This window comes from Ornithodoros turicata, chromosome 4 (assembly GCF_037126465.1).
Source record: "Ornithodoros turicata isolate Travis chromosome 4, ASM3712646v1, whole genome shotgun sequence".
Taxonomy (NCBI): domain Eukaryota; kingdom Metazoa; phylum Arthropoda; class Arachnida; order Ixodida; family Argasidae; genus Ornithodoros; species Ornithodoros turicata.
Window position 1 is genome coordinate 36,964,498 of NC_088204.1, and position 11,459 is coordinate 36,975,956.

Below are 11,459 nucleotides of genomic sequence, written 5' to 3' on the forward strand. Positions count from 1 at the left end.
AACGCGATAACACAGACGGCCTTGCAGATGGCGCGGTGGATCGTAGCCCGTAGCGGCGAAGTAGCTGAATGCTTGATTAACGTAGAAACTATGGAAGTGAGCGTCATTTTTAAAATGTCGTTTAGCTGTAAGATCCTGTGCGTCAACTCTGTTCTCTATAAAATTAGTTCTCACGTGGTAAGGATTGACCAATCCCTGGGAGCCCTGGACCGGAAACCGCCGAAACCCAAGTTTCTCCTTTTCGCCGTTTGTTGGCAGCACCGTCCATGTTACGGCAATCTTCAAGATATTGATACGTAAAAAATATGCCGAATTGAGAAGTAATGCTTTCTGTGTCTTATCAAACAATGATGTTGTGCACGACAGTGGGCAAAAATATGGGGGTTATTTTTCACTTTTCGGTCCCTTTAAAGCATCTCTTCGGCTGTTCCTAATCTTCCGTCGCCCCCGTGCGTGAACCAGGCGAATGAACACGAAATTGACAGCCGGATAGCTGATCCCAAGAGCACATTGGTGCGCTGCTCCGCGCAAGAAATATGTAAACCGAAACCGATTAATCACTCGGAAAAATCATTAAGTGTCGATACGTTTTTTTCTTGCAATATTTCTCGCTGAAGGTCCCGATGCGTAAAACAGAGGTTCCGTAAGCATGCGAAGTAAAATTTTAAAGTCAGGATGTTTATTTTATTAGTGAGCGTATGCAAATGAGCCGCCGCTCACTACTCAATCCATACACTCTTAAAAATGAACTTCACCACATAGCACGGTCCTAGCAACCCGAATGACAACGTTCTCGCCCTTGATTTTTTGAAAACGGGAGGCGGAGCCTATTTTGTGCTCATTATGCACGGCACAAAATAGGCTCCGCCTCCCGTTTTCAACAAATTAGGGGCGAGAACGTTGTCATTCGGGATGATGGTTGGCTAGGAGAGTGCTATGCGGTGAAGTTCATTTTTAAGAGTGTAGCTGATGCCCCAAGGATGTTTACCAAAAACAATTCTTCGATGGCCTCACCTGTTCACGAATTATCCAGCCGAGAGATTTCGGTGGGACACCCGGTATAAAGAAATATTACTACTCAGCGCATCACGTGTGTCGCAAATCATGGAGCCTAACTTAGGGAACGTGTCCCGCACGCTAATCACCGACCTCTGCACTATACCGTGGTGCAGGCTTCAAGAGAAAGAACTGCACAAGGTTGATCCTCGCCGACAAAGAAGGGGGAAAGGAAAGACGAGAAGTGAAGAGACATAAAAAGAAAGTGATGAAACTGGGAGGTGGCGACTAGCTGAATAGTCCTGGCTGGGCCTTCCAGGACCACCCGTCTATGGGAACCAGGGGCCAAATTGGTATGTTGCTTTCCCAAAGGGGCCCCGAAAGGTCCAAAACGACCTCTAGGTCCACTCAACCACCAGGATCCCTCTTCTTTTTTGTTCCAGCTAGCACAATTCTGAAACTGACTGTATTCAGTAACGGAATTAGGGTAAATCTGATATACGCTTTGTTTCCGTGAAACAAGCAAACAACCAAATGTAAGTTTCAACCTTTTAACTTTCAAAAAGCTCGACTCTGAAAATTCAATTGGTTTCGACAGAACGTTGATCAGAGTGGTCGAAAGTCGTGGCGAAAATTCGCGGGGGACAATTACAGTTGACCCCCTAGTGTTCAGAGAAAATTATCTTTTCGGAGATTTTTCTAACACGTTAGGGGAAACACCCTGTACAGTGAAAGTTCAAGGTTCCCTCAAGGTTAATTGCGAGCGCCCGTAAGTACGTACGTGAGCGCTGCTCCTCCTCCTGAGCCCTTGCGCCACGTGGAGCTGTAATAAGCAGACACATGAACGGTCGAGAGGTCTGCTCGATAGCAATCGCAATGTACACTCAACTTGATTCAAGGAACTGCATATTGAGATTGCGCGCTCTCTAACCCGCCACTCTTAGTTCCTTCAATTATACAGTACGCAAAAGATGTTCGAATGAATATCAATTCGCAAACGTGGTTAAAATCCCCCCCTCACTGATTGCGTGAGTGACCAGCGTTATAATCCTGATGGTTCTTTAACGTGCTATTAAATCGAAGGACATAGCATTGCATGATTGTTTGTCCCTCGTAGTTCAGCGTGTCTAGGCAACCCGTACAAGGCCATCATGTGCCGGTCGACCTCAACTTGGTTCCAACCAGCGACCATTCGAATCGGTAGACGGAACCCATTAGAAACTCATTCGGTGTGGTGCGCACCGGATTGGTTAAAGACAATGAATAAGGCCTCACACAAGACTACTGTACCACGGCCCCTCGATTGCTCGTGTTTGCTCTTCTGGTGTGGCCTTCCGGTATGGGGAGAGAACACTAGAAAAAGCGTGACGAGGGAATCTGGGAAGTCGGAGTTTCTCTTTATTTCTCTTATTTCTCTTCTATTATTTCTCTTTTCCCCCTACCGTGTTTCTGCCCATAGTTCACACTAGTGCGTTCTGCTCCGTGCGGATGCGTGCGGGCGCTGCTTACCGTGACAACAGATACGCGCGCGACCTCCCGCAGCAGAACGCAAGGAGTTCGCCCGAGCTCAACTTTTTCCGACGCACGCAGCAGCCCGCAAGCGGAGCACGAATCGCGAGGCCACCTTCCGAGTGTGCGCAGTAGGTTTCTCTCTGCGAGACTGTTTTCAACATGGCGGCCACCGGAGTGGAAATCCAGCTCGGCGCTCATTGGCTTACGGTTTGGTGACGCACGCATTCGGACGCAGGTATGTGAAGAGTGGAACGGATTGCTTACAACGCACGCGTACGCACGCAGGCGCCCACACGCAGCACAACGCACTAGTGTGAACCCTGCTTAACAGTGCGTCCCCTAACGCGCGACTTGCGCATAGGGATGTACAATATCCAAAATTCGTATTTACTACGACTTTTATCAGAGAACATTAGAGAGCAAATCTTGTGCGAACGGTGACTCGAAAGTTTTTTTTTTTCCTTCCAATTTTTTCTCGGGTACCTATCTATGACGATGAAAGCCTGAGCTTGGGCATAACAACACTCAATAAGCAAGACGTAACGAGTTCACGGGCTCACACGACCTGGTTGTTGAGTGTTGTTGTGCCCAATGCTCAGGCTTTCACCGACATGGATCTAGCCCACCAGCTTGCCTGCGCATTATGCTTTTTTATCTGTAGCGTTACCTTTCTTCTCGTGTGTAACTTTCATTGTATCATGTGGTTACGGATGTGTTCGCTTGTGATAGCATGTTCTGACTCATAATACGCAGCCTCTCCTGCTTATGAAAATGGTTTGGCCAGCACTATTTGTAAACAAAGGAGCAGAAAATATAAGCGACAAAAAATTGATATAAAGAACGGCTTTCTGAAATATCCGTTTCAGGAAGACTTAAAAAGAATGAATTATTGATTGATTTGTTGTTCAATGAGTTGTTCTTCATGCAAATGAAATGGGGAATATCTGTTATTCGGTGTAGCCCAAAGAGGCATATGTTTTTTTTTAAATATATTTTGGCCTCGTTTACGCATTATACTTCGCCGGAAACGTATCTTTGTATTTTGGTGGTTGCGGCGTCGGCTGCATGTTATATCGGAAGCTACCCGCCTGCCGGAATGTTGCTCAGAGGTGAACCATGCATCCTGGGTCCGACATTTGTCTTATGCTTGAACTGCAGTGTCCGAAAAACCTCCGAATTCTTTCCCAACCGAAATTGGGAACCCGAACCGAAGCTGGGCCGCATCCGGCCGAATCTGTCAGAGCCAGGCAGTCCATTACAGGGTAGCCGGAAGGGGAACCAATGACGTGCCAAGCTGGTTGACTGCAGCCATGTTTGCGATGGTTTCGTCTACTAAAGCAGCGCCGCTGTCAGCGCGGCCAGTGGATGTCTAATTTCCGTCCACTAGAGCAGCGCGCTTGTTTGGTGGACAACCTGCTGCGACAGGCCCGCTGCTCCCGCTGAGCAGCGCGGGCAGCGGGTTGGGAGGTGATGCGCGCTTCTGCTATGCTGCGTGACGTCACACTAGCAGACGATAGAGAAGCTTTACCCGCGTCGTTTGAAAAGGCGTCCATTTCGACCGCCGGGCTGGTTACAGTTTGCATACATGCGCCAGAGGAATCGCTGATCAATGCACTGGTATCGTCACAGGAAGTAAAATGACTCAAACCTGGAATTTATAAACTGGTTTGTTTTTTGTTGGTTTGTTGGTCTTTTCTCTTGGTTTGTGCTTCTCTGCTAGCTTGTTAAGTCCAGCGTCCCACCTTAGATAATAGCCCGGTGCCATAAAAGTGTAATGTTACACTGACGTTTGGCAGGGGGCGGGGGTGAATCGAGCCTCCCTAAAAGCCACAAGCCGACCCACGGAAATCGTGCAAATCAGGGAAAAGAAATTTATATGGGGAGGGGTGGGGGTCCCGCGTGACGATAGCAACAGTTCTTGCATTTACCGGCGTCTACCTCAGCAGCCAGCATGCATGAATACTGTGAGACGTTAAATCGCGTCATGCGGTCTAACCACTCATGACACCGCATATGATACCCAATCTCGCTGTATGCACAAGTATTAGTATGTGAGCGTCCCCAGGATATCAGCTGCGTGGGGGGAGGGGTAACGAGCCCCCCTCCCCCCATCTTGGAGTTGTGGCTAAGCCTCTGGCAGGAACGTACTGGAATCGCGGGGGAAGAAATGGTGTTCGATGTGCAGCACAATGGCTTCTTTATTTTCATACGAGACATATTTGCAAGAATTCATTTGGATACACATTTGCATACAAGTCCTCAGCTTCTTGCTCAATCGTTTGTTTTATATTGACTGTGGAAACCACACCACCCAGGCAAAGATCTTCATTTTCCTCGTCTACAGCGCAGCCGTCATCTCAGCGGAGACCGAAACACGTCTACTAAATCAGCAAGTGCTGCGCCTAACAGCGCCCATCATTTGCATCTGCTGCCAGCGCTGTTCTAGTAGACGCAGCCATTTTCTCCTACTATGTAGGGTAAAGTGGGGCAAGATGAGACGGAAATTTGCAACTGTATATTATTTTTTTATTTTTCGTGATCTTCAAAAAAGAAAAGCAAAAGGAAAGCTAGCCATAGGCATATTCGCAGAGCTTCTTACTTGTAACTGCAAAATGAATTTAGCCGGTCTAAAATAAGCACGGAACAAGAATTTCAAGAATGCAGATTGTCTCATCTTGCCCCAATCTTCGGGGCAAGACGAGGCATCGCGTGCGGCAAGGTGAGACACGCCGTGGTAATGAACTACAGAAACTTGTTTTTACAATCCAAGCGGGAAAGGTAAAGCCAGTAGATGAACGATTAAAGAAATAGGATGTGGACTAACATTGACAGAATAAGCTTCCGAAACGGTGCTGCACAGGATGCAGAAATTCGCAACTTTTTTGTGGGCCTTTATATTCCAGGCAGAAGTGACTGATTTTTTTCTCTTCAACGCAAACACCAACCAGGACAATTCTCACGTGCAATAAAGCGGAGATGCAGAGCCACCTATTAGTAAAATGTTCAAGCGCATGGAGCAACACATCTCTAAGACGGGCGGCGTCGAGCCAAAAATGTCGCGACTTGCATCGTGTCTCACCTTGCCCTATAGAGGATAGGGAATTACCCTACACAGGCATTATCTGATTGAGCAGTAAGGTTGAAAGGAGATTTGCCTAAATGTTAGAAGTCTGCCGTCGAACTTCGTCTTCCACATCAGTAGCATGCGGTGATGCGCCGAAAAAGGTTCGGTACTGATTTCGGTTCGCGCAGTGTTCTGTTAGTTTTTCATGGCATGCGGTTCAGCCTTTAAAGCGTCCGAGGGAAAACACCAAGACAGCACAGCCGGCGCACGGATTGTGTTGCAAATTTTGAGCAGTTTTCCAGGTGGCAGTTTTGATTGTTGAGTAGTTTATAAACCATTTCCCCACCCGTGTCTCCCACCCCTTCCTGCTGTCCTCACGGTATGTGTCCACATCTGTACACCGCTCATAGCCAGAGTTGCTTCTCGATGCTAACACGGAACAAAAAAAACAACAACACGAAAACAAAAAACAAAAGTTGAACAGAACATATTTCCGGAGAAAACACTGAAAGAAGGCCTTTTCCCCTCTTCCTTTTCCATTTTTTTTCAGTACCTGCACCCTGTCACATTGGCTTCGTGATATGTCGGCGATATATTTAAACGGCTATGTACACATACCAGCCGCATTGTAACCGCATTTACACGATGTTTCATGTGCTTATACTTTCGTCCTGATGTATCTACTTCTGTCTCTCGATAGGGACTAGCGAGTCTGTGCCCGACCCAAACGGCCGATTCTGCAGTTTCAAAAAGCGAATGGGAAGCTATGGAGCTATGGGAAGCGAATGGGAACTATAGACAAAGATGAGAGCGGTGCGGGTACACCCGCGGGTATCCGCGCAAGTTTGTTCTTCGCGCGTACACATTTATCGGGTATAAGCTGCGGGTAGACCCGCACTGCCTCCGTGAATTACACGGGTATACCCGCAGCATCCCCAGGCATAAAACTAGCATGTCGGGTTTTGGTGTACGACCCGACTTTCCACGAACATCGTGCCATAAATATTTTCCAAGACGTTCCATATTCAGTCCTCCCGAGATGTTGACAGATGTGTCGTTTACTGGCATCGCATTCCATGTTTACTCTTTGAGAGAGAGAGAAGGAGGGAGGGCGAGAGTCCAGCTGATTATGAGACATGGAATGTGCGGTTCGGGAAGGTTGGTAGCGTGGGCAATAAAGAATGAGGTAGGATATCGCCTAATGCCCTGGCGATGAAACTACCCATTCATCATCACAAAATACAGTTGTTGTTATGGTCACTTTTTGGCTATGTTTGACACATAGGGCTAATTTTAGCTATCTTTCGACACGACGACTGGTACGTTTCGCGTTAGTAAGCTGACAACCATGTGAACTGTCCCCACAGTGTCTGACTGTTGGAAGGTGGCTCGCCAAAGAACAGTATCCCCAGCATAAATAAATAATTTCGTTCTGTGACGATCACAGGGCATAACTGAAACAACGCGTATACGCATTGGGCTGCGGCTGCACCTGCGGCTATGCGGGTACCCGTCGGAATGTGCGTGTGCGGATGCGGGTTGCACCTATGACATTTCTGCGGATGCGGGTCTGATCCCGCGGGTGCGACGTGTCATGGTTACGGATGTGTGGTTACCCGAAAGTGAACCGAAGTGCCCCTTCGGTCACATTCGGGGACAGGACACCATAGCGTACTGGCTTTGGTCGTTGAAAAAATCTGCACCGTTCAAAGTTCTCGAAGCCCCTCCCAGAGTAACACATGAGCGACTGCAAGAACGGAACCTCACAATGGCAGCCCATATTCCTTACCGATACAATTATTGATTGGATCAGATCATTACTGGGACTTTGTAACAGGCAGAATTCATCATCTTTACCACTGCATTCCAGCGGTAAAAACCACTCTTGCATGGACACTACAAGGGTCGTACTCGTCCAAAAACAAGATAAAGACAGCTGGTTGTCACAGCGTCACCGAGTTGAATGTGAGCTCCGTACACCAGGAAGAAGTAACTGATATGATGGAACGCATCTGGAATCTCGACATCATAGGCATGTCCCCGCCAGCGAGAACCACAACGCACGACACGGAATGGTTCTGATTGAATTTAAACAGTCTATAGAGTTCAGGTGTTCAGGAGTTCAAATGTCGCACAGCGATATCCACATTGCAAACAAGCTTGAAACCTCCATATACGTTGACGACGTCATCATCGGAGCACAGGACGTACAGGAAGCTGAGGAACTATACGTTCAGGCCCAAGACCTTTTTACCGAGGCATCAATGAAACTCCAAAACTGGGGTCCGAACAGTGATCGTATGCGCAAGAAATTTAAATCCGACGCCGACGCTGTCTTAATCGGGAACGTCACAAAGATACTTGGCATGGCGTGGAATCAGGAAACCGAAACACTGACCATTCCTCTCCCGGCTCCTTCAGAAGAAGCCAACACATGCCTAACGATACGACAAGCGTTACAGTCGCAGGTAAGAATCTATGGCTCAATGGGATTCCTTTTGCCGCACACGGTGTCAGCAAAAGTGCTGCTTCAAGAACGTGGAAACGAGGTGTGGATTGGGACAGTCAACTGCCCATGCAAGGACCTCAATGACAAGTTCACTACATGGCATGACGAAAGGCAATATCTACAAGACATAACTATACCTCGCTGCTATTTCGCCAATATAAATACGTACGAACGGCCACAGCTACACTTTTTCTCGGACGCCATACCGTGGCGTATGGAACAGCTGTTTACCTGCGTCTTGACGACGGAGCGAACGGACGGAAGGCGCTAACCGCATGGAGCGTATTTTACAACCGAAATGGGCCTGCGTTGTCTCTGACGAACAGCGCGGGACGTGAGCAGAGCTCTTGCAACCGTGGTTGGCATGGTTGGCATGGTGACGCGTCAACTCCTTGCTTGTGAACGCAGTAGAGACATATGTACGTACATATACTAGTTGCGTTGTAGCTATGCTGATGGTAACACGCAATATCATCTGTTTCCACTTTCGTAAAACTTCGAGCTGTCAAGATGCGCGCCCTCTTTTGTGCACCCGCGCGTCGCCGAGGCGCTTCTGGCTTCGCCTGGTTCCAGCTGGTCAGGCTCCTTGTTGCTGGACACGCTGCTAGTCGCTTACTTTGCTTCGCGATATTAGGTTATCATGGTAACATAGTCAGACTGAGTATACATGACAGTGGCGATCATGTGCTGGAAGCAGCAGCGATAAAATATGACAGCCAGCTTCAGTCACATTCCAATTTCAGTCACATACAAATACGCGAGGCGTCAAACCGGGACTCGAGTCATCGTAAGCGCATGACACCATGAAGAAAGGCGACACACACACGAAGCGTACTGTCAAAAAAGTTTATTGATTCACATATATATTCTTTAAAAACTCGCTAAAATTTGTTTTGTCGATTACGCCATCGAGGGAAACGGAACCAATCCTTACCGCTCTTCGATGAGTATAAATATATTTGCTTAAACACGTAAATGCACTTTCGTCCGCGAGTTCTGTCCAGAATAAATGATTCGTCACGTCATTGTACTCGTCCATCTTCACGCTCCAAGCGTTCAACACCGCACACCACGAATCAGGCAGCCATGTTTTCTGTTTATGTGCTGTGCCCGCCTTGCTTGAGGGCGGTCGCGTGCACGCTCCTCTCGCTGCTGACTGGTTGGCCCGATTCCGCTCCGCTCGTCACTGCCGAAATTTCTATCCCGCCAGATATGAGCGTTTCGGCTTTGTGCCTATTGTTCTGCCGTTCGGTTGCACGCTCCGCTTTAGTTCGGCTGGCAAATACGCTCCATGCGGTTTGCGCGTAATGCTCGACTACTGGTCGGCAAATCGAGAATATTGACCTGGTCGGATCAACCTGAAACGGATGGACCATATTTACGCGATCTGCCGGAATTTGGGCGTCAGGCTGCATAATGCGTCTCGCATGGTTCTATTGGCATGTCACGCAACATCGTATAACCTGCTTGTTCTGTTGACGCACCCGTGGGATCCAAAATCTCTCTCTTACTTGTACTAAAGTGTCGCGCACTCCAGAGTGAAGTACCTGACGATGTGACTTTGTAATCAAAAGCCGTAGTGCGAGTGTGCCGGGATTACTATAGGGTGACGTTGAGACAACGCTAATGGGCTTGCTGTGATCCGTCCCCCAACCCGAAGGATTCTATTTTCGTCAAGGAACGGTCAAAGATCATGTATCTTCGAGGTTTGAGGAGCCGGCTTGTTGTGTCTTAGAGCATGAATCTCATCCATGAAGGCTGAAAGTTGTACCTGTCCGATCAAATAACGTTCAGCTGACACGACTTCGGTTGTTCCTAGGGGGCCTCTTTGCTCCTGCTGCCCTCTTGCGTTCTTTACGAACCGAAAGGTCCATGCCGTTATTCACTGAAGACTGTTTATGCTGCTGAAATTTTCCACACACTTAACGGGTTGCGGGCATGTCACCTGAAGTACTGATATGTCGGCACTTGTCACTCTTAAAAATGAACTTCACCACATAGCACTGTCCTAGGCAACAATCATCCCGAATGACAAGGTTCTCGCCCCTAATTTGTTGAAAACGGGAGGCGGAGCCTATTCTGTGCCGTGCATAATGAGCACAAAATAGGCTCCGCCTCCCGTTTTCAACAAATCTAGGGCGAGAACGTTGTCATTCGGGTTGATGGTTGGCTAGGACCGTGCTATGTGGTGAAGTTCATTTTTAAGAGTGTAGCGCCATCCTTCTTTGTCAGTCTCTTCCTGAATTTCCAAGATTCTGTTGCGTACGAACTGCGGCTAGCGTGTTGGGTCGCCTCGTATCCAGTGCAGTACAATGGGGCGTCCGTCTAGAAATGTGCAGTGTGCGCAAGCTTAAAGTTGTCCCGTAGGTACCGTGCGAAGCGAGACGACATTAATGCAACAAGAAGTTCGAGCCGGGCAAGCGTGACCGGTTTCATGGGCGCGATTCTCGATTTGGCGAACAGTAGTCGAGTGTTACGTCCGTTCGATCCGTCGTCAAGACGCAGGTAAACAGCTGTTCCATACGCCACAGGGCTGGCGTCCGAGAAAAAGTGTAGCTGTGGCCATTCGTACGTATTTATATTGGCGAAATAGCAGCTAGGTATAGTTATGTCTTGTAGATATTGGCCTTTCGTCATGCCATGTAGTGCACTTGTCATTGAGATCCTTGGGCAGTTGACTGTCCCAATCCACACCTTGTTTCCATATTTCTTGAAGCAGGACTTTTGCTGACACCGTGTACGGCAAAAGGAATCCCATGGGGTCATGAATTCTTGCCAGCGACTGGTCATAAGAACCTCGTTAAGAACCCGGCGGTTCCGATACGGAACTGTATCCTAAAGGGCTCCTAGCGCACACAATTGCACAACTATCGCTCACTTCCAGACTTCCAGACCGGTTTCACTTTTGCAGGCCCTCACTGATTGTTGAAAGCCGTATGCCCTGCCACAGAACTACCAGCATGAAAATCCTTACCATTCCCGTCCGGTGCCTTAGTGTTTCCTGCCGCTTCCGTGCTCGATGCCCTTCTGGTGTTCGATGGCATATTCGTGCAGCAATAGAAACAGGCGACGAAATGTCTCAAAAGATAGCGCCTCGCGAGGTCGGCGATTACAATGACAGTGACTATGGCACTGCTCATTCGAGTATGAGTCTGAGTTTGAATTACGATGTCCTAATAAGTTCATATATATACTTTATAAACGGCGTACACCGCGTAAGCTTAATTCAGTAGCATATACGTTCACATTGTTCTCATTACTAGACGACTATTTGATGTTCCTGTGTTGAACAGTGCTGAGGCGAATGATTTCATACGCGGATTTCACGCACTACACCACATTCTCTCTCACGGTTAACTTGAACAAAAGGGGGTTTAG

At 48.1% G+C, this 11,459-nt stretch overlaps 1 protein-coding gene across 1 annotated transcript in view; it reads right to left on the reverse strand.

Moving 5' to 3' along the window:
• Positions 1–11,181, reverse strand: part of LOC135393004 (uncharacterized) — a 204,616-nt gene extending 193,435 nt beyond the window's left edge. Inside the window, exon 1 of the mRNA XM_064623605.1 lies at positions 11,056–11,181. Within this exon, the coding sequence (XP_064479675.1) occupies positions 11,056–11,125 (70 nt within the window). The 5' untranslated portion in view covers positions 11,126–11,181. The remainder of the gene's footprint in view (positions 1–11,055) is intronic.
• Positions 11,182–11,459: the final 278 nt, after the last annotated feature.